General features: G+C 43.0%; 1 protein-coding gene across 2 annotated transcripts in view; it reads left to right on the forward strand.

Moving 5' to 3' along the window:
- Positions 1-3,226: 3,226 nt before the first annotated feature.
- The window catches only part of PDXDC1 (pyridoxal dependent decarboxylase domain containing 1), a 97,593-nt gene continuing 75,903 nt past the window's right edge, over positions 3,227-24,916 (forward strand). Inside the window, exons 1-4 of one of the 2 annotated variants that reach the window (XM_068117194.2) lie at positions 3,227-3,398; positions 5,616-5,695; positions 22,008-22,064; positions 22,920-23,042. In XM_068117194.2, the coding sequence (XP_067973295.1) occupies positions 3,372-3,398; positions 5,616-5,695; positions 22,008-22,064; positions 22,920-23,042 (287 nt within the window). In that variant the 5' untranslated portion in view covers positions 3,227-3,371. Of the gene's footprint in view, positions 3,424-5,615; positions 5,696-22,007; positions 22,065-22,919; positions 23,043-24,916 lie in introns of both variants that reach the window. The other variant, XM_068117195.2, reaches the window with a different exon arrangement.

Here is a 24,916-nt window from a genome sequence, read left to right on the forward strand (position 1 = left end):
AATAAGGAATCTCTGAATAAGGAATCTCTGAATAAGGAATCACTGAATATGGAATCCCTGAATAAGGAATCTCTGAATCAGGAATCTCTGAATAAGGAATCTCTGAATAAGGAATCTCTGAATATGGAATCCCTGAATATGGAATCCCTGAATAAGGAATGTCTGAATAAGGAATCTCTGAATATGGAATCCCTGAATAAGGAATCTCTGAATCAGGAATCTCTGAATATGGAATGTCTGAATAAGGAATCTCTGAATTTGGAATCTCTGAATAAGGAATCTCTGAATATGGAATCCCCGAATAAGGAATGTCTGAATAAGGAATCTCTGAATAAATAATCTCTGAATATGGAATCCCTGAATAAGGAATGTCTGAATAAGGAATCTCTGAATAAGGAATCTTTGAATATGGAATCCCTGAATAAGGAATGTCTGAATAAGGAATCTCTGAATAGGGAATCTTTGAATATGGAATCCCTGAATAAGGAATCTCTGAATATGGAATCCCTGAATAAGGAATCTCTGAATCAGGAATTTCTGAAAATGGAATCTCTGAATAAGGAATGTCTGAATCGGGAATCTCTGAATCAGGAATCCCTGAATAAGGAATCTCTGAATCAGGAATTTCTGAAAATGGAATCTCTGAATAAGGAATCTCTGAATATGGAATCCCTGAATAAGGAATCTCTGAATCAGGAATTTCTGAAAATGGAATCTCTGAACAAGGAATGTCTGAATCGGGAATCTCTGAATAAATAATCTCTGAATATGGAATCCCTGAATAAGGAATGTCTGAATAAGGAATCTCTGAATAAATAATCTCTGAATATGGAATCCCTGAATAAGGAATGTCTGAATAAGGAATCTCTGAATAAGGAATCTTTGAATATGGAATCCCTGAATAAGGAATGTCTGAATAAGGAATCTCTGAATAGGGAATCTTTGAATATGGAATCCCTGAATAAGGAATCTCTGAATATGGAATCCCTGAATAAGGAATCTCTGAATCAGGAATTTCTGAAAATGGAATCTCTGAATAAGGAATGTCTGAATCGGGAATCTCTGAATAAGGAATCTCTGAATATGGAATGTCTGAATAATGAATCTCTGAATTTGGAATTTCTGAATATGGAATCCCTGAATAAGGAATGTCTGAATCGGGAATCTCTGAATAAGGAATCTCTGAATATGGAATGTCTGAATAATGAATCTCTGAATTTGGAATCTCTGAAAATGGAATCTCTGAATAAGGAATGTCTGAATCGGGAATCTCTGAATAAGGAATCTCTGAATATGGAATGTCTGAATAATGAATCTCTGAATTTGGAATCTCTGAATATGGAATCCCTGAATAAGGAATGTCTGAATCGGGAATCTCTGAATAAGGAATCTCTGAATATGGAATCCCTGAATAAGGAACGTCTGAATAAGGAATCTCTGAATAAGGAATCTTTGAATATGGAATCCCTGAATAAGGAATGTCTGAATAAGGAATCTCTGAATTTGGAATCTCTGAATATGGAATCCCTGAATAAGGAACGTCTGAATAAGGAATCTCTGAATTTGGAATCTCTGAATATGGAATCCCTGAATAAGGAACGTCTGAATAATGAATCTCTGAATTTGGAATCTCTGAATATGGAATCCCTGAATAAGGAACGTCTGAATAAGGAATCTCTGAATAAGGAATCTTTGAATATGGAATCCCTGAATAAGGAACGTCTGAATAAGGAATCTCTGAATAAGGAATCTTTGAATATGGAATCCCTGAATAAGGAATGTCTGAATAAGGAATCTCTGAATATGGAATCCCTGAATCGGGAATATGTAAAAATGGAATCTCTGAATAGGCCTGCAGTTGCACTCAAAACGAGATAGCAGGGTTCTCTCCTCTTTACCTTCTCTATGATCAGTATGATCAGTAAGTAGTCGATCAGTAAGATTCCCCTTGTCCTTTTCTTTCACCTGGATCCTGATCCAGGTACCAGTAATCATCGAGAGTATATGGGAAAAATATGTGGGAAAATGGCAGCATTGCATGAGGGAAGCATATCGGATCGCCACCGAAAGTTCTCGGAAGTCTGTGGAGATGAGCAAAAAGAACTCTGATGGCAAGTTGAGAAGTTCATTTTTGCAGTCTGGAGACCATGTTCTTTTAAATGACTTGCCTGAGTTAGGAGGTCCCGGAAAACTCAGATCTTCTAGTTATACTATTACTATAGGGAAAGCAATCCACACCATTCAATTGATCCACCAAATTTCGTCCGAATCCGTCGACAACCTTTTGAGATATCTTCCTCATATACTGACAGACAACCAAATAGACAGGAGGTAAAACCATAATCTCCATCCATCCACGTAATTACGAACAGTATCACAAAAAACAATGGTGTTCAAGTCGTTGCTAGGGACTTGTTTTCACCGCGCTGAAATAGCGGTGGTTGTCGCTAACCGGAAGTAGCCCAAAGTTGCATCCGCCCATTTTGTAATTCTCCATCGAGGTTGTACCATTTAAAGACAATAACCACGACACAAACGTTAAATGCTCTATACAAACTTAAAATTATTGCTAGAGTTACCTTTATCGTCGCAAAATTAGCATTACTATGCAAGTATTGTAAGTGTGAATGTTTTTAGCAGTGTAGCAGGCGGTATCATTTCTAGTGGTGTATTGGAGTCATTTTATCTTCGATTTTTTTAACATCGCACTGGTTATACAGATTATATTCTCTTTAAAAGACATATAATTAATTTGTAGCCTACATTGCAGAATTTGTATCACAAAAAACAATGGTGTTCAAGTCGTTGCTAGGGACTTGTTTTCACCGCGCTGAAATAGCGGAGGTTGTCGCTAACTGGAAGTAGCCCAAAGTTGCATCCGCCCATTTTGTAATTCTCCATCGAGGTTGTACCATTTAAAGACAATAACCACGACACAAACTTTAAATACTCTATACAAACTTAAAATTATTGTTAGAGTTACCTTTATCGTCGCAAAATTAGCATTACTATGCAAGTATTGTAAGTGTGAATGTTTTTAGCAGTGTAGCAGGCGGTATCATTTCTAGTGGTGTAGTGGAGTCATTTTATCTTCGATTTTTTTAACATCGCACTGGTTATACAGATTATATTCTCTTTAAAAGACATATAATTAATTTGTAGCCTACATTGCAGATGCAGGATTTAAATAAGCTTTAATTTGGAAATCTCACGGTAAAAAAGTTGAAAGTAAATAAGATGAGCGTGACGTCATCAGGGCTTGCCCATCGCTGGCCGTGCCACCGTGGCGAGTTCCGGGTTGTGACAGTGAAGAGCGATTGCACTTTTTAGTTGACTCTCGTCGTTTCCTAATTTCCTCTATTTGCGGTTCCATGGAAGAAGCTGCTGCAGCTGTTCGGGTTAGTGATGTCAGGGTACCATGAGGTACACACATGCTTGTGTTTGTCTGTCAGAGCCGCGTTAGGTGGTTGTACTAGTCCTTAAACGAGCTCAGGAACTTGTGTAAAATGTAACATCACGAGTATATCTTACTCCATGAACCATTCTCATAGGCCTAGGCCTACATTAGATTACCAGTGCACTCTCTGCTCTTTGCTGCTCGCACCATATTTGCAACACCTATCCTCCTTTCTCTTTGCTCTTTCCAGCACCATAACTGTCAGCACCATGTATGTGCTTCTCTCTAATGCTTATTGCTACCAGCACCAGCACCCCTCTCCCTTCTCTCCTACTCATTGCGTTCAACACCAACTTCCTGGCACCAATCTCCCTGTTCTCTGCTGATCGATATCAGCACCACACTCTCAGCTCCTTGTTCCCTGGATACACATTAACATTTACTGGTCTGCTGCATGGTGTCAGCACAATCTTCCTGAAAGCCATCTCATTTTCTCTCCTCGTTGCTTTCAGTACCATAATGTCGGCACTGCAACACCTGCTTGAACATTTTGTGAATGTCAGCAACTTTTTTTTTTATGTTGAAGGACTATATAGTCATGGACTATATATAGTCCTCATCAAGGCCAGGCCTTAAATATAATAACTGCATTGTGAAGAAAGACAAATAAAAGACAGATAATGTGAAGGTGAGGAGTGAAAATGAGTCAGAAAAGTGTATGATGTTTGTTTGTAAGAAAGAGAGGTTGAATCTAGCCCGGTAGTGATAGCTTGAGTGAGACAGTAAATAAGACCAGCAATCCTGACACGGAGAGTGTAAGATGGTTCCGGGCACCACTTTAACGCTCCTAAGTCCAAACGGTAGTACTACCCTGAGCGGTTGCTGTCTACAGCCTACAACCTGAAAAATCGGTCCAACTAGATGGGTGTTTTTATAGGAGACACCATCTCCTTACTGGAGATGCTCCCAAAGGCTGTTGGCTCCCTGAGGCCATTGGCTCCCTGAGGCCGTTGGCTCCCTGAGGCCGTTGACTCCCTAAGGCCTTTGGCTCCCTAAGGCCGTTGGCTCCCTAAGGCCGTTGGCTCCCGAAGGCCGTTGGCTCCCGAAGGCCGTTGGCTCCCGAAGGCCGTTGGCTCCCGAAGGCCGTTGGCTCCCGAAGGCCGTTGGCTCCCGAAGGCCGTTGGCTCCCGAAGGCCGTTGGCTCCCGAAGGCCGTTGGCTCCCGAAGGCCGTTGGCTCCCGAAGGCCGTTGGCTCCCGAAGGCCGTTGGCTCCCTAAGGCCGTTGGCTCCCTAAGGCCGTTGGCTCCCTAAGGCCGTTGGCTCCCTAAGGCCGTTGGCTCCCTAAGGCCGTTGGCTCCCTAAGGCCGTTGGCTCCCTAAGGCCGTTGGCTCCCTAAGGCCGTTGGCTCCCGAAGGGAGCTCATCCCCCCTTTGGCAGGTGATGTATTTAATCCTGCATAGTGTCACAGTCACCCTCCCCACTGGCAAGCCAGTGAGGGTGGTCGGTTTAATCGGCGACTACCCGACCCTGCGGCAGGTAGCACTGGGTTACATGTTACGAGTGGCAGTCACGAGACCAACCTGACTGAAAACCGACCTGTCTGAAAACGTGGTACCAACACTGTTATTCCTGCTCTGCTGCTTCTTGCCAGTAACAGTGCTTTCTGTGCTCTGCTCCCAACATCCATACGCTAATTGCATGATTATTGTTTCCTTACACCCAAACCATGATTATTACACCTTACACTACATGAGTAATGAATGTAGAGCAGCAACGAAGGCTGGAAAGGGTGGAAATGCGAATGGTTCGGTGGATGTGCGGAGTATCGTTGAGAGAGAGGAAGACAAATGATGAATTGCGAAAGATGATGGGAATAGAGCCTGTGATTGATGCTGTGAAGAGGAACAGGTTGAGATGGTTTGGTCATGTGTTGAGGAAGGATGAAAGTGACTGGTTGAGAAGAGTGATGGAAATGAATGTAGAAGGAAGTAGAGAACGGGGAAGACCGAGGAAGACTTGGCTAAAGATGGTGGAAGAATAAATGCGGGCAAGGGGGTTAACAAGGAGAGATGCGGAAAATAGGGCAAAATGGAGAAGATTGTCATGGGGACCGCAAGGCCAACCCCCGCTCCAGCATGGAAAATGGCCTTAAAATGCATGTTGTTGTTGTGTTGTACACCCAAAAACCTTTTCTCGACCCTAACCCTGTGCCCCGAAGCATGATGGTGCGGCTACCACTCTACATAGAATTGAGCGAAGTCTATGCGAAGCGGTGGAGGCGATTGCTACACCAAGAAGGTGGGGCACAACTTTTCTCCTTTTTATGTATTATATCTATTCTATAAAAAGTGTGTGCATCTGTATGTATTTGTGTTTGTGTGCCTGTCGCCAGTTTTCTCAGAGATGGCCAAATGGATCTTCGTCAAACTGTTAGAGGTTCATCAGTGAGTGCCAGGGAGTGTTTTAGGCAAAAAAGTGTTGTTTTTTTAAACAAAAAGTTGGAATTTTTAAAATCGCTGTAATATTAGGTAACTAGTGGGGTCACCTGTGGGAATCCCACGGGCATGGACGTGTGTGACATTTGGATATCTTGATTTAGATGCTGCACATTAAATTTTACAAAATGGTTACTGGCAATTCATCAGATCCAGAAATGGTTTTATGAACACAATTTATTTATTTCACATAATATGTGACGCCTCACTCCTCTCTACCTGACACTCTCCTCTCTCCACCCTCACGCCTCTCCAATCCCACTCCTCCTCACTCTCCTCTCCAATCGCTCCTCACTCTCCTCTCCAATCACTCCTCACTCTCCGCTCCAATCGCTCCTCACTCTCCGCTCCAATCGGCCCTCACTCTCCAACTCCTTGCTCCTCACTCTCCAATCCCTCGCTCCTCACTCTCCAATCCCTCGCTCCTCACTCTCCAACCCCGAGCCCCTCACTCTCCAACACCTAGCTCCTCGCTCCCCAACTGCTCGTTCCTCGCTCTCCAACCCCTAGCTCCTCGCTCTCCAACCTCTCGCTCCTCACTCTCCAACCCCTTGCTCCGAGCTCTCCAACCCCTGCTCCTTGCTCTACAACACCTAGCTCCTCGCTCCCCAACTGCTCGTTCCTCGCTCTCCAAACCCTCGCTCCTCACTCTCCAATCCCTCGCTCCTCACTCTCCAATCCCTCGCTCCTCACTCTCCAACCCCGAGCCCCTCACTCTCCAACACCTAGCTCCTCGCTCCCCAACTGCTCGTTCCTCGCTCTCCAAACCCTCGCTCCTCACTCTCCAACCCCTCGCTCCTCGCTCTCCAACCCCTCGCTCCTCGCTCTCCAACCCCTAGCTCCTCGCTCTCCAACTCCTCGCTCTCCAACCCCTCGCTCTCCAACCCCTCGCTCTCCAACCCCTCGCTCTCCAACCCCTCGCTCTCCAACCCCTCGCTCTCCAACCCCTCGCTCTCCAACCCCTCGCTCTCCAACCCCTCGCTCTCCAACCCCTCGCTCTCCAACCCCTCGCTCTCCAACACCTCGCTCTCCAACACCTCGCTCTCCAACACCTCGCTCTCCAACCCCTCGCTCTCCAACCCCTCGCTCTCCAACCCCTCGCTCTCCAACCCCTCGCTCTCCAACCCCTCGCTCTCCAACCCCTCGCTCTCCAACCCCTCGCTCTCCAACCCCTCGCTCTCCAACCCCTCGCTCTCCAACCCCTCGCTCTCCAACCCCTCGCTCTCCAACCCCTCGCTCTCCAACCCCTCGCTCTCCAACCCCTCGCTCTCCAACCCCTCGCTCTCCAACCCCTCGCTCTCCAACCCCTCGCTCTCCAACCCCTAGCTCCTCGCTCTCCAACCCCTCGCTCCTCGCTCTCCAACACCTAGCTCCTCGCTCTCCAACCCCTCGCTCTCCAACCCCTCGCTCTCCAACTCCTCGCTCTCCAAGCCCTCGCTCCTCGCTCTCCAACCCCTCGCTCCTCGCTCTCCAACACCTAGCTCCTCGCTCTCCAACCCCTCGCTCTCCAACCCCTCGCTCTCCAACCCCTCGCTCTCCAACTCCTCGCTCTCCAAGCCCTCGCTCCTCGCTCTCCAACCCCTAGCTCCTCGCTCTCCAACCCCTAGCTCCTCGCTCTCCAAACCCTCGCTCCTCACTCCTCTCCCGTCTCATTCATTTTGGAAATGGAAGTTTCCACGCAACACATGAATTGTCACGATCCTCAAGAGGAAGTCGCTCGTAATCATCAAATGACAAATGGCAAGTAAATTACATTGTGAAAATTAAAGATTTCAAATAAACCTATTTAAAGTGTATGCGCACATAACTAATAAAAAAAACGAAGAAATATCTCTCGGTAATTTCCTGAAACATATTTTAGTTTTTACTTCTGGATAATAATGTTGAATGAAATAAGAACGAAGAAATATATGTCGTTTTGTGATGACTGTCATCAAAAGTAAAAGTAAGATATCTTAACGGAAAAGAAAAAGCGAATTTTTAATGTATGTCGACATTTTCAAAGACTTATTTTAGGCGGTGTATTTTCGTGCATCATCGTGGCGCGATTTAAAAAAATATATCTCTGCATTTTCCCGTGTGTGCATTAATGTTCTCAATTATTTCTGACACCGAGTCTAAAACCATCGATAAAAATTAAATCAGATGGTGAATTCGAGATAAAATCTTGAGGGTGACTCGATGAATGGGCTTTATTTTACAGGCCTTTGAGAATTCATTTCGTTCTATAAATGGAAACTTTCATGGGATTCTCTTCCCGTTGTTTGTTTTTTTTCAACAGAGTCTAAAACTATGTTAGCGACTGTTAAAAATGAAATGATTTATCGAATTAGAGTTGAAGTAAACCTGTGAGAGAGAGAAAGACAGCATGGGCCTAACTAAACAGGCCTCAAAGCTGTTTGAGTTAATAAAATGGTGGATACAGTATTTGTTTACATGAAGCCTCTCCCAGAATGGGTGGAGCTAATGTCTAAACGGAGTAAGCCACACCCCCGGACAGACAGACAGACAGACAGACAGAATCACCATAGCCTATTATAATATAGATATTAAATGATCGCTGGCCCCATTCCTCAGCAGGTGTAGGCAAGTGTTTTAGGCCCCCACAAAAATAGGAAAAAAAACAAAACAATTTGATTACTTCACAATGTCAACAGGATTAGAAGAGCACCGAGCAACGCCGGGTACTCCTGCTAGTATACACCGTATACAAGTCAGAAAAAAAAAACAATTTATTAAAAATGAAAAAACGTGTAAGGATGGAACCCCCCAAATAACAACCGAACCAGGTAGGAAGGAATGACAATAATTACAAGGTTGGAATGACACCACAATACAACACTACAATCTTATTATGGATTGCCATCACAACATATTGTGACATTTTTGTTATAGGTGTGTTGTAGCTATTTTCTCTACTCAATAAGATGACCGAGAGACAGAGATTTTCGCTGTCTTGTGAACAATTTATTTAATACTTGCTAAAAACAGATTACAGTCACATACACTTCATTAACACAACACACTGCGGACGTCCACACAGGTTCTGTCGACTATATAGTTGTGTGGGTTCTTTGAGTGTGAAGGAGAAAGAGCAGATAGGTCTTAAAAGGTCATCACAGTTCATTAAGTTCCGAGACAAGCTGACGCCAGGTCCAGATGTATCCCATCATTTCACAAGTTGTAGACTGAAAGAATGTGCGAGTCTGAAGGAGGAGAAGAAGTGGGGGCATGGAACTTATCTCTGTAGACAGGTTTCTGTTGATTCCAGCAATTCCAGGGCACTGACCCTGCATTTCCATTCTTCTCCCGAAGTGCTCTTGCTCCAGAGTGAGCTGCATCTTCCTTTATCATTCATTATAAACTCTTTCTAGCTTCTTACCATGTTCCAATGTAGCTTAATTTATCATTCTTAAAATTACAGCACGCATGTCTCTGTTGGTACTCTGCATTAAAAAGGCTTCCAATTACAATTTTAGCTGCAAATGAAACTCACTCACAAAGACAGTGACACTTTAAAATCCAACTTTGTCAAATTTCTGAAATCCTCAATTTTCATGCAATTTCATCCAAATTGACTTGAAATTCGAAGAGGATTTGCATATGTGGTCACTGAAGTCTACCATCAACTATTTTTGATGTCAACATAGGCCAAAAGGTCAACATAGGCCAAGTTTCAAAAATCCTCAATTTTCATCCGATTGACTTGAAAATTGAACAGCATTTGCACATCGAGTCGCTAAATAGGGAAACCAACTATTTTCGAGGTCAAAATGTCAAAGGTCGACTCAAGGTCAAACTTCCAAAATCATGAATTTTCATCTAAAAACCCATCAATTTTCATCTGATTGACTTGAAGATTTATCAGCATTTATATAGTGCCTCACTGAATTGGGAAACCAACTATTTTTGAGGTCAAAAGGTTAAAGGTCAACTCTAGGTCAAACTTCTAAAATCATCAATTTTGATCTAAATTCATTTCAACAAGAATTTGTTCCAGAGGTGGGAAAAATGAGGAATTAAAGAGTGTATGTAAGCAGCGAGTCTTGATTTTGGCAGTTTCACCAGAAGAGGGTTCCTGGCAGATCTTGTGCGACCTGAAGGAATATTTGGGGGACAGAGCACCGACAGAACTGTGGGAGCTAGCCCAGAGAGGAGTCTGTAGAAGACAGAAAGACCACCTACCTACCTACCTACCTACCTACCTACCTGCCTGTGGTGAGCGAGTGAAAGGCCCTCAGAATCGGCTTCATCGCGGGAGATACCACTGATTCTAAAAGCTTTGGTTTCTACAGCGTGAATTAATTAGTTATTTCGTTCGTTTTCAAAAAGTTACAGATTCGGATGAAACACTGGTGGTTGAGGTATGCTATTAGTCAATTGATGAAAGAAATTATTTTACGGTTTCTGTTTATTGATTTTAATTATGCAATCAACCAATTATTGTACACCGCTCCCTCCCAATACCATCTCTACGTGCTGCATGGCGGTATCCCCGGGTGCCGTAGGCCCCCTGGTAATGCCATGCCTGAGGATGGTATTTATTTATTTGGCATGGGGGCCTACGGCATTGAATGTATCTGTTTCAATACTTTGAATGTATTACTTTGAATTTGTAATTTATTTGAAATTTGAAATTGTAATTTGAAATTGAAATTGTAAATGTAATTTGAAATTCAATACTTTGAATGTATCTGTACTTGTTTTTGAATTATTGATGAATCAATTAATCGATTAATTAATTATTTATTGATCATTCAATTCATCAAATTTTTTTTTTTTTGATTAATGACTTATTTAATTAATTTTCAAAAAGTTACAGCTTCAGATGAAACACTGGTGGTTTTTAGGTATGCTATTATCAAATTGATTAAGAAATTAATTATTTTATGATCATTTTTTATTTATTTTATTTATGCAATTAATCAACCAATTATTGTCAATAATTCAATTATTGTACGTACATTATTGTGTTCAGTCAAGTCAATTATTGTACGTACATTAATCAACCAATTATTTATTTATGCAATTAATCAACCCAATTCCCTCCATGTGCTGTATAGCGGCATCGCCAGGTGCTGGAGGATGTGTTATTTATTAATTTGGCATGGGGGCGGTGTAATTTGAATGTATCTGTACTTGTTTTTGAATTATTGATGAATCAATTAATCGATTAATTATTTATTGATCATTCAATTCATCAATTTTTTTTTTTTGATTAATGACATTTAATTAATTTTCAAAAAGTTACAGCTTCAGATGAAACACTGGTGGTTTTTAGGTATGCTATTATCAAATTGATTAAGAAATTAATTATTTTATGATCATTTTTTATTTATTTTATTTATGCAATTAATCAACCAATTATTGTACACCGCTCCCTCCCAATTCCCTCTCCATGTGCTGTATAGCGGCATCGCCAGGTGCTGGAGGATGTGTTATTTATTAATTTGGCATGTGGGCGGTGTAATTTGAATGCATCTGTAGTTGTCTTTTATCTTGTAGTCTATGGTCGTATTGGAGACATGCCCATGTATTTCTCACTGTGAATATCTACACGTACATTACTAAAAGGACCACATGTTAACTTATTTTGACTAAAGTCATCAAGACAGAAATGTCAGTGAAGTGAACTGTAAATTGAATGTGTGAGCACGTCTCCTACGTTGTTTTAGTGTTTATCTCAAGGTAGTTACATTTTGAATATGAAATTAAGTGCAATCAAATAAACACCTCCTGACAGGCACACTGATTTGATTTCATGTACTGTACTCTACAGACCGTTGGTGCTGCCAAAGCGGTTTATTGACTAGGCTTTTACTAGGTGGTTTGCCATTGCCTACCCAGCGTTGTTTGTCTGTGCACTATCCTTTAAAATGCGGAGCATCCTGCAAGGAAGCAGCACGTACCATTTAAACGTTTTTGGTATGACTCGGACGGGGTTTAAACCACCGGTTTCCAAGACTCCGAATGGAAGAGTTGCATGGCAGCTACAAAGACGTGAACTGGATGTGTTCAGTTACCAAGTTACCTGTAGAGCACTCGTCAAGTGGCTTAAGCACTCAAGCAAGCACTCCATTTGAAATCGTTGATAAGGAACGGCTGGTTTGGCAAGTTCTAGATAGCTGCTTGGTAACGGAACACACCCCTGGTGCTTGGTTGTCTGTCTGCACGCTTCGGTAGGAATTAAATTAAAGAAACGCTATATACATCATTGAAACTGAGAAGGGGTTTCCGGCAGATCACGTGCGCCCAGCAGAAACACAGGAGGAACTATTGCACCATGTATTGCATCATCAATAGCTCCAATACTTGGACATATGACCTGCTTCAGAGACAGACATCGATGACCAATATATGAGAATTTTGTTGTTGTTAAATTAGCCTGCAGGAGGATTAATTTCGCAATGCCCTCACCGTTCAATTGTGATTACTGGATGTCCGCACATTATTATCCATCTTCGACTCTTCGTGAAGGCAATACTGTATGAGAAGCAATTATATTTCGGAACATAATTTATTTTTCAGTGGAATTGACTGGCTAATCATGCTCAGAATTTAACATCTTCAACCTTTTAATTTTTTGTGTAAATAATATCTGGGCTCATGGAATGATAGAGGAGGATGCCAATAAACTGACATTGGAGCAATAATTGGATACATCAAGCAATGGAATAAATGAACAGAGAGGAAACGTAGTAAGCTGTAAGTAAGAGGGTTAGATCAAGTGGGGTTAATGGGGGTATACAAGTTTACAAATACACGAGATGGTGGTGCACAATTTACTTGAACCTCTGGAGGGAAGAGTGCCATTGAAGCATCTCACAAAGACCGTTCCATAAACGGGGGAGAAAGGACCAAAGTGCAACCCTCAAATCGGTGCCTGCAATCCTATATACCTATTCTACTTCTATTGCACATCTTCTTTCTGCTCTGTTCAAATTATCATTTGTCTGAGGTCACCTTCTGTGTACTTTGATGTTAGCCAACCTCAAATTATATATAATAATAAAAGGCAGTGTCCGTCTGTCCGGCCGTCTTTCCGTCCATCTGTCTGTCTCCTCCATAACTCCAAAACCATGTAACCTAGTGGCCGCAAACTTTGCATGCATACCCCTGGACCTCCAGCAGATTGCAATGATGAAAACTGGGTGTTTGGGTGTGTTATAACATCGTTTTTGAAGATGATTAACGAAGTGCTCAAAAGAAAAAAACCTGAAAAAGCCTTACCAATATGGTGGCCCACCATCTTGTCAGACCACTGCCACTCACTGGGTTCTTAAGCCGCCATTTTGTTTTGGCCTATTCAAACGTACCTTGGCTTGGAAACACGATCGATATTATCATTGCATAATTGAAGCATATCATCAAAATTTGGATTCGGATATGATTGGATGCTGGAGACTAAAAAAATGTCCAAATCTGGAGTGAAATCTCTATTCACCGTCACTCTTTCATTCCTCTTTTCTCCCACCTCTGGAACAAACTCCCTCACTCTCTTCAATCCCACTCCTCCCTCCAGGTATTTAAAACAGCGGTCCACCACCATCTCTTTTCTTCCCCCATCCAAAACCTTGATCTTTTCTACCCCCGTTAATTCACCCCAGATCCACTTTTTTGAAATTTCGACTTTTCCTGGAAGTCCTAGCAGTGTCCGCATGTTTTTTTTTTTTTTAACTCTCCATGCCCCCCCCCCCCTTCCCATGCCTCCTCCCCCCCAAGCCCTCTCCCTCCCACAGATCTTCCGATGTCCCTGCTCTCCATCTCGTTCTCCCGCTCCCTTTGTCATATGTTTTATGTGTCAGTTTGTCTTTTTGTGATCAATGTTAGCTCTTACACGAGCCTCGACCTTGTATACCAAAAAAAAAAAAAAAAAAAAAAACCACTAAATTTACCATGTCTAGTGATTTTATAAATAAGTGTGTATATTCATTTATTTAAGTGAGGCTGTCATTCTCCCTCTGGGGTTTTTATTTATTTTACTTAATAATAATTTTTTTACTTAATTCATACTTCCATGGGATAGGGTGTCACTCCACTGCACTGGCATAGCGAGGGGTGGACGAATCGGTCCCTGTACAGTGTACATAGAATCCCGACATGGCGGTGTTCGACTGTTCGTGCCTTTATTTTATTTACGCACAACATTTTAAAACTAAAATGCAATGCACTCCACAAACTCTTAACCTAAACAGAATTTCTAAATTTAAACAGCGGAATTGAGATAAACAGCTGTTCTAACTGCTAAACCAGAAAGCATCTGAAAATGCAAAGCCCATCCGCATCCGTTTTTATTCAGACATCTTCTTCTTCCGTATGCTCAAAAAAAAAAAAAAGCACCTTCAGAGGCCATTTCCCCCCCGCAAAGCGGGGGTTGGCCTTTTTCGGGCACCGTGGTTGTTGTTGTTTTTGTTGGTCCCCTTTTTGAAGCAATGTTTTACGGCCGGATGCCCTTCCTGCCGCCAACCCTGTTTGTCGCCTTTTACGACAAACAGGGAATTACCAGTGAACTGGTACTCAATTAGCCGACCTCGGAAGGATGACAGGCTGAGTCAACCCCCCTGGCGTTAATTCAGCGATCGACCCGGATTCGAACCCAGGATCCTAGGATCCTAAGCTGGCACCCTAACCGCTAGCCCAACACCAGGCTTCCCTTCTTCCGTATGCTCAAAATAACGAAAACAGTTTAAAAAAAATACAAAATCAAAATGGATGGTTTTATGCAGTGGAGACAATCAAATCTGCAGAAGCGTTCGACAGCAGAATATATAATGTGCACAGAACAACCTCTGTTGATTCAGCACGACATATGTTGATCTCCAAGACTGGTAAACCAGAAGCAATGTCACCGACAAGTGATGCTCTTCATTTCCATTTGATGCGAGTACACTATCAAGCCATTGTATGGATAAATGCTCATTGTGCCATACCTGCACCTGTGGAAATGGGATGGAAACGTGGTGATTCAGGACTAGAGCCTATTCTGATGTCACTGAGTCCAATCCCAGAAAGTTGCCTCGAGATGATTTGTTGTGCATGCCAGAGGCAATGCAAGACTCGATGCTGCAAATGTCGCAATTCAGAGTTGAGGTGCACATCAATGTGTGCCTGTCAGCAACAGTGATGATCATAGCCCTTGTATGAATTTGATGTAGTTTGGCAAAACAACATGTGTGACATTCCTGACAGCCTTGACCTTTGAGCTTTAGATATAAAAAAAAAACAATCTGCTTCTAGCTTTTGATTGGTGAACAAATGAATTGACCCACTATGCAAATTATTAAAATTTCAGGTCAATCGCATGAAAATTTATGATTTTATGTGACATTGACCTTTGACCTTTTGACAAAATTATTGATATGCCTTCTCCATATTCTCATAATAAAGCTTTGGTGAAAATTTGATGACAAAACTCAAATGGTAAAAAGGTTACAGCCCTGTCACGGACACTGCACACACACGGACACACACACACACACACACACACACACACACACACACACACACACACACACACACAAACACACACAGGGACACACACACACACACACACACACACACACACACACATAGGGACACACACACAACACACACGGGGACGCACCACGCACACACACACACACACGGGGACGCACGCACACACACACACGGGGACGCACGCACACACACACACACGGGGACGCACGCACACACACACACGGGGACGCACGCACACACACACACGGGGACGCACGCACACACACACACACGGGGACGCATGCACACACACACACGGGGACGCACACACACACACACGGGGATGCACACACACACACGGGGATGCACACACACACGGGGATGCACACACACACACACACGGGGATGCACACACACACGGGGATGCACACACACACACAGACACACACACACACAGTGACACACACACACACGGTGACACACACACACACGGGGACACACACACACACACACACACACGGGGACACACACACACACACGGACACACACACACACACACACACACGGACACACACACACACACACGGGGACACACACACACACACACACGGGGACACACACACACACACACACACACACACACACACACACACACACACACACACACACGGGGACACACACACACACACACACACACACACACATTTTCGGCCATTTCAACCCAAAGCAATCAGCTTGCTATCGCTTGCCAAGTCCGCCGTTCCTTATCACCCATTTAGTTGGAGAGCTTGCTGGAGTGCTTAAGCCGCTTGGCGAAGGCTCAACAAATGAAGTGAGAAATGCTTGTTTATGTTGAAGTGTGGTGCTGCGCACACAACTTGCTTGCCAAAGAGGTAGGCCACAACGCGTTTGATAAAACCAAAAGAGTCTTTATTATCAAAGCTCGAACTGCAGCACTGGCCGGGCCCGAGCTTAGAGCCCGCATATATGTGCCGAGGCCACGCCTAGTCCCCGGGCGTGGCCGCTCGGTCGAAGGGCGGGGCATGTGCCATCGGTCCCCGCCTGGGTGCTCGCGCCACCCACTGGTGCGTGGAATTATTGCTCCATGTGCCCGCCACACGCGCCCCCCCAGAATTCCCGCGCACCTGAAGGGTGAGTTTGCGGGGAAGCCGGATGACCCGGCCGAAACGCTCCCTGCCGATGGGTGCAGGGCTGGGGGGCAGCGGGGCTGAGGGGTGCCGGGGGACCGACCGCCGGGGGGCGCCCTCGACACGGAGGTAGAGCTGCTGGCGGGGGTGCCGGGGGTCCGACCGCCGGGGGGCGGCCTCTCGACGCGGAGGCAGCGCTGCCGGCGGGGGGTGGTCCGGATCGAGGTGGGCCGGCTTGAGGCGGTCCACGGAAATGCGATCCGGGGCACCGCCGATGTCGACCGTGAAAAACTTGTCACCGGTCTCCAGCACGCGGAAGGGCCCATCGTACTTACAGTATATCTCGAAAGGTTGTGGATGGATTCGGATGAAATTCAGCGGAGAGGTTGGGTGTGTGACAAGGACAAAATGATTAGATTTTGGTGAAGATCCGAAAACGGATCTGGATATGAGATTTAAAAAAATTGGCCAAGTGATTCTTCACCATTGAGTGATGGGGCCAAAAACGATAGCATGATATTTAAAAAATTTGTGGACGAGTTATAACAAAACGAGTGGATGAGTTGATTCGGTGACAAGAACAAGCCGATTCGATTTTGGTTCGGATTCGAACCTCGATACAAAACGTAAACTCTTCCGCCTGGTGGAGGCATGCACTCTAACGAGTGCCGTTCTTGTTTTATTTGCAAACAACAATAATCAAGGATGAGCATTACTGTATTTTTATAACAGATGGATATAACAGGCATGATTGAAAACTATAAAGCACCATCACAACGTGGTAAAACAAACAAGCATCAAAATAATGTCATTAAACAGGGTGTGGTCCCTTTACCTCCTTACACTCACCTCGCCAGATGGGAGTAGCATTCCTGGGTGGGGTGAAACTATAGGTGGGTTGTATTTTTCCAAATGCCTCTGTTTGTGTATTAAATTGCTGTATTGTCGATTACATTTTTCTGTTTGCGCAATTAAAACAGCCTCGCAGTAAGTAGGTAATACATTTGTCACTTGATTGGTGGATCACTATCCAGGGCAATTGTTCTGCAGCGTGGAGAGCAAGTGGTCTGGTCTTCTCGGATATTCCTTGACACAAGGTTACACTTCTTTTCATGTCAATGTGTGGTTGCTCTGCGGGCATCAACAGCTCCTACACGATAAACAAATTCACCCACCCAAGTGTGTCACCTGTCGTCTGTGAGCTGCCATCTTTGAACAAAACGGATCAGGACATAACAGAATGATTTAAGAACAAGAGAATGAGAGGGGGGTTGGAACACCAATAGTAAACTTGACAGACAAAATGGAGGGAGACTTAAGAAATAAGGGAGGTGGGGAAGACACAGGGGTGAACCATCTAGATACAGCCACAAACACTCAATCATAGAAGTGGGAGGAAAAGCTGGAAACTCAAAAAGAGCTGCCCTTGGTAATGCTTATTGGTGGTAGGAAAGGTCATGGTGTACCATATGTGGTCGTCGCACAATCCTGTACTACCTCAAATAAGGAAATGAGGCCATTTGGGCCATCATTGCTGTGGTGCACTTCCGGATTAATTATTGCTGCAGCTTTAAACATCAACCTTCTTGATGGTTTACTCATGTCGAAATAACCTGTTCTTGATCGGATGATCCAAATTGTAAAGAATGTTTCTGGTGGGAAAATCCAGAAAATCAAATTTCTTCAGATTTCGGGCTACACCCTACATTTGGACGTCACTTGAATTGGATATATTTCCCACCTGGGAAGTGAATCGACTTCCAGTGAAAGCGTAAAATAATTCTCAATATGTTGCTGTGATTTATTTTTTTAATCTTATTTTATCTTGTATTGTTCGGGCTGATATTTTACCCATATGTCCTCCATTTGACTTGCGGATTCAGCCATTGGCTCCCTGTTTATGTATGATAGTCTATGGCAGTAATTGGGCCTGTAGGTTTGCCTAAAGCAGGGGTTGCCATACCCAGGGTCCCGACCCCAAATTGAAACCCCCCTACTTCGCTCAAAATCCCAGTTTCTGAAGGGAATTTTTCATGTCAAAAGCGTTTTCTACGACAATTTTTTCGTACATACCGACACCAAGTAGACACCGGAACCATTTGGGTGGTGAAGCGTATGTGATTTCAAACTTTTGGTCATGGACAAAAAGTTTTGGAACCACTGGCCTAAAGGAATGCACACACTCCTATGAGCTGTCTATCCTGGGTTTGAATCCCGACCCAGATGTAAACTGTCATCCTCGTGTTTCGCAGGCGGGGCGATTCATCATTGTGTGTGCCGTTCCTCGGATGGACATTGAACTGGACCTGCCATCTGCTGGCATTCATTGGTGGATGTTAAAGATAACATGGTGTCCTTTGCTGAAGAATAGGCAAGTTATCGCCATCACTCTCAACAAATTCCAAATTCCTACCCTGACTGACTGCTGGGAAGGCAAAGGCAAACCACTCATAACAATCTGTGCCATTAACAAATTGCTTCAGCAGCACCAACGCTCTGTACAGATTATGGTATAGACAGTAATCGTGAGTTGTCTGATAGTGCCATTGAGGTTCTGCATCCCCACTTATCGAGTGTGCGATGAGCGTTTCTGTGCCACAACCAGAAACACAATCTTCATTCCAATGAGGAGTACCTGTGGTTCTGATACAAGTCCCGTTTTAAACTCCACCTGCTGATGTGACACTGTCGTCACTTGAAGATGTAACAAACACAAGGTTGCATAACGCCGAATAGCCCTGGTTCTGCACACTTGTGTTGTGCAAGTGCAACAAAGTGACATGGTGTGCGTGTTGACTTGTTATTCCTCCAAACGATATTTTTCCACTTGTATGCTTCTGTTGTGCTGTTCAAGGCTTCACAGTTGGAACTATATGTCGCGTGACAAAGAGGAAGTGAGCCATATCGACAGGAATATGGTATTCATTGTGGCTTTTAAAGAAGTAGCAGACTTGAGGCTATTCTTCATTGGTTTAATTTCCTTTAAGATTAACCACGGATTGTATTCAAGTATTTTCAACTGTTTGACAAACCATTGACCTTTCATTGTTGTTTTATATCACTGCTGGTGTCGTGTTTCAGGCAAATTATGATTGTGTGTATTTTGTTTGTTTCGATGATTTTATGTTCGTACTACAGCAGACAAATCGGTTAAAGTTAATACAGACCAGGAATGGACCTTTGTTGTGTTCCTTCTTGAAATTCCCATCTATTTGTCTTGTTTATTTTGTGTTCTTGTAATTTGTGTAAAAGCACATGGATGTTCTCGTCTGACACATAATGCATGTACAAGCTCCCTCAGGAGCCTCAAATTACTGTTCAAACCAAAATGACTGCACTGGTCACAACCTACGACAAAATCCGTTAATGGGCTGATTTGGGAAACGCACGTTTAAAGTACTCTTAAAAGATGAGCAGCATGATTGGAAACATACATTTAATGCACTATTAAATAATTTGCCGAACATAATGCTTGATAATGTAATGTAACGCTTGATTACTGTGTGTTCTGCCGTACTGTGCTTTCTGATGGACTTGATTAAACATTACTATTATTCGACATATGATTACGTTTTTCGGGGTCCTTCATCGTCAATAACACTTGACCCAAGCAAAACCAATGGGAATCTGACGCAAAAAACCTGGGCAGTGCATAATCAGCAGCAGCCATACAGGCTTATTGTGTTAGGCCCATCAGAAAACCAGGATGGCGGCCATATGATATTGTCTCGGTGCTTTGGTGGGTGGAGTCAAGTGACAGATGTGGGCATGGTCCAGCAGCTGTCCGACCATTCGGTGCACATGTCAAAAACCAACCCCCACCAAGAACCCCAACAACAACAACAACAACAACAACAACAACTAGAATGGCACTCAGTAGAGCGCATACCTCTGCCAGTTGAACAGTTTATGTTTTGTATCCCACTGATTGGTCGTATCTGGATCCAGACCTGAACCAATCGGCTTGTACTTGTCACCTAGCCAATTTATGCACCTAGTTTTGTCATAACTCATCCATAACTTTTTGAGACATCCTGCTATTTATCGTTTTTGGCCCTATCTCTCAATGGTGAAGAATCACTTACATTTTTCTATCTAGATAGATCTTCACCAAAATTGAACCAATTCTTCCTTATCACATACCCAACCTCTCCACCAAGTTTTGTCAAAATCCGTCCATTACTCTTTGAGATATCCTGCTATATATCATTTTTGGCCCTATCTCCCAATGGTGAATAATCACTTAGAAATTAAATAATTATCGTATCCGAATCTATATTCAGATCTTCACCAAAAATGAACCTATTCGTCCTTGTCAAAATCACAACCTGTCCACCAAGTTTCATCGAAATCCGTCCATAACTTTTTGAGATATCCTGCAATAAATTTCACAGTTCTGTAAGGTTAGTTGGGTTCCTCTTCTTCTTCTTTGTTTCCAGGTAATCCCATATTGCCTCAATGGGACTCATGTCCGGACTCTGGTATGGCCTTTGTAACACTTGGAGCATGCCAGCTGTAACCTTGCTCTCCAAATAGTTTTACTGCATTTGAAGTATGATTTGGATCATTATCTTGTTGGACAAGGAATCCTCTTCCGTTTAAACGATTTCCACGAGGAACTGACTGCATGGTGCTGCAGTATCTGCTTGTACTTCTCTTTTGTTCACTTCTCATTGATTTTAAGCTTTCCTTCATCAAAATATGAGTTACTCCCCTCCTCACCCTCTCCCTCCGCAGGGTGGGTAAACAGCTCGTAAATGTTAATCTGATTGATCTTCAATGTAACTGTTATTGATTCTACTCGGCCACGAACAATTTTCCTTTCCTTCCTTCCTCCAAAAGAAAGTTATATTGATGTACGACTGTTTCTTTTAGGTTTTGATTGGATGCCTTACACATCTGCCTGTGTTTAAAATAAAACGATGCAGATGGTTCTCAGTCGATCTCATTTTAAATGTTCCAGGTGCTTGATATCTCAACAGATGCGAGTAGCTTGGTTAAGGTTTTTGTATGTAAGTGGTTGCTACCTCTGCCACCAAAGGTGTGATTATGTTTATACCCTTGCCTGTTTGTCTGTCTCTCTGTCTGTCTGAGCAGGATAACTCAAAAAGTTACAGACCGATTTGGGCGAAACTTTGTGAACAAGTTGTGTGTTTGACAAGGACCACTTTATTAGATTTTAGTGAAGATCCAAATATTTCTTCCGGATACCAGAATTTTGAAGCGATTATTCACCACTGAGAGATATGGCCAAAAAGTTTTGGATGGATTCGGACAAAACTTGGCGGATGAGTTGAGTCAGTGGCAAGAACAAGTTGATTCGATTTTGGTTCACGATTGTCTGGATGCAGATCCGACCTATCAATAGGATACAAAACGTAAACTGTTCAGTATGCGCTCTACCAAGTGCCGTTCTAGTTTCCATCTATTTGTTATTGAAAACTTTCTATCCGGGAAAGCCAGATTTTTGTTCGTAATCAGTTGCTTCGATCTGTTTGGGGTCTTTTGCAGGGACTCTGCCGATGGTGAGACTGACGATTTTTACGTGCCAGGGCCACTCCAGGACAGGTGGGTGAGATAACAAAAAAGGGTCGTGACTCTTTTTCAACTTGAAATATCAAACCTTATGATTGAAAACATTCTCTTTGGGAAAGCTGGATTTTTTTCTCAGATACAATGTTTTCAATCCCACCTTCATGTTCTCTGCAAAAGAATTTATTTCATTACACAACTTATCTTGAAGTAAACATTGCAATCTACCTGCTCCTCACTTTCAGTAAACCACCTTCTTGGATCTTGGCATTTTGTGGGAGGAAGTAGGCTAGCCACAAAGACTATAGAAATTAAACTCTGATTAAAAGAATACATTGTGTGTTTGTGTTTTGTCTCGATGTGTTTTGCTTTCTCTCAGCCTATAACTGAGACCACCACTTAATTTAGTTTCATCCTTTCTAAACATTCTGCTTTTCACTGCCTAAAATAATTGCGTGTGAGTTTGTGCACTTTCCATTACAATTGGTTGAAATTTTTCAATATTTCTTCCATATATTATTTGCTAGTTTGCCAAAGTTCAGGAAAATATCATTGATGCCTCTTGAAATGAGAGTGTTGTCCATTGTACCTTCCATACCTGCTCATGCGCTGAGATAACATTATTTTCCTCCCATTATTTTCCTGTTGCCTGCCTCCCCTTTTCCCTGCCCTCTCCCCTTTTGATGCCCGCTTCCCCTGTTCCCACCCTCTCCGCTCCCCCCGCACTCCCCAAACTGCTTATGTGTATAATAAATAGAGGACCCTGAATGCCCAACAGCCCAAGCTTTATTCTCTGATTAAAAACTCGCCCCTGCATTTTCTTGATTTGTCTTTTGCACTTTGAAAATATCCCTGTTGTTGACATCTTTTGGAACATCTCCCTGCATCCAGCGGACAGGATGAAGGCAGCCTCCTGCAGCATCTCCAAAGACTTGTGTATGAACCAGATGATGTTGAAGAAATGGGAGAGATGTACGATGAGCAGAAGGGAGGCCAAGACCGGTTGACTACTTTGTAAGAATTTATTCTTGTTCTAAAATTTCTCATAGTCGTAGATGATAAAAATTGATTTGAAGAGGTGGTATTATTATTATTACTATTATTATTGTTTTTAATTTATTGGATTCGAACTGATAGTTGGCTTTAATAAAGCACAACTCCAAGACAATTGTGTCTAATACTCAAAAAATAACACACGTGCCATCAGCCTACATAAATAACACACGTGCCACCCGCTTGCATTGTGTCTAAATAACGTCGGCATGTGACAAACTCGACATCTCACTTATGTTTTAACAAATGTCTTTATTGTCCACTTAGCATTTGTCACATTTTTGATTATTCAGGCACAATTGCTTTCAACATTTGATAAAGACTGAGGAATAGGGATAGTTCAAATGTGTGCAGAGCAAGTGAGAGGAAGTGATGGTTACAACTCACCATGCCTTGTACGGTTCACTGATGGGTTTACACAAAAGTCAGCATGTTGCACTTCACAAATATGTTGCATATCTATTTGTGAGTCTCATTGAGGATGTAAAATGAAGTGAAACGCATGAAAAAAAAGGACATTTTATAACAGTTATTGGTGCTGCTGTAGTTGTTTGTAATCTCTTTCCACGTACTATTATATATTTTCTTATTGCTTTGAGACGTATTACTATATCTAATTGTGTATGCTTCTCTGTGTCCATCACTCTTTACTCTAAAGGGTTCCTGCTGTCGTACCATTTGAACCTCTACATTAAAGCTCAGGGCCCTGATTCTTCTTCTTCCATCCTTAAAAAACTGGCTTTTTAAAACAGGAATTTTTCTGATTAAAGGGACACGAATATTTGTTCGAAGTAAATTCATTATTTGATTTCCAACGGTACCATTTCTATTATTCTACGGCAGCATGAAACCTTTTTAAATTTAATGAAGCGTGATGGACATGCATGCACACACCAAATACCAATACCTCAAAAATGAGGTGAAATGATCCTGGAATTTGAAGAGAGCGGAAATTGTACCAGTGATTTATTTGAGCAATGGGAATGATGAAGAAGAACCTTACAGAGATCTTTAAAAAGATCCCTTGGAATATTATACAAACTAACTGCAGTTAGAAGCTGTCTGGGGCTCAGTGACAATCCTGAAAAGAACCCTCGGAACAAAACTTTGAGAACAAGAAAACTTCTCAGTTTGGTCCATGAATCCTGATAACCCCCAACCCCCTTACCAAAATGGAGGTGGGTACTTCGAGACCTGGGTGGACTCCGTTCTACCTTCTGAAACCCGCATATGAAGATAACCAACAGCAAATGAATGGGCAGACAGGCACTTCTCCTTTTAGTAATAGATGGATCATAATGTGCATTTTATTTCATCTTCGCATATGTACATATTGTCGCGTTCCTGGTAATTAAAATCTTTCCAAGGAACGGATAGCCGAACAAGCTGTTATTCTGAGGCGTTCAATCAAAAATACAGCGGAGAATAGGCTTGGGAGAGCAAGAGGGAGGGGGGGTGGGGGGGGGGGCTGGAGCTTACCTTCACAATCCCACCGGCAGCCCTCGAACCTGTAATATATAAACTCACACAAAACGGAATTGAAATATACAAAAATAAACAGGTTTATTTAATAAAATGCCAGTACAAAGGAAATGCTCGATAAACGAAATTCCTAAACGGGATGTCCCCACAAACAGACCCAAAGACGAAACGGGAAAAATAACTGAAAATAAATATGCGTCTGTGTGCACTTAACTCAACTTGGCCGGTGGGGTCTCGTCAGTTAGCGAACGGGTCCCGGAGGTCCATGCGCGAGAACACTCGCCTTGGCGTGAAGTCCGTGCGCGGAACCAGGCCTCAAGGCACCCTCGGTCACGCGAAGCGACGAGCAGGCG

This window comes from Myxine glutinosa, chromosome 5 (genome assembly GCF_964187855.1).
Source record: "Myxine glutinosa chromosome 5, kmMyxGlut1.1, whole genome shotgun sequence".
NCBI classification, from domain to species: Eukaryota; Metazoa; Chordata; class Myxini; order Myxiniformes; family Myxinidae; genus Myxine; species Myxine glutinosa.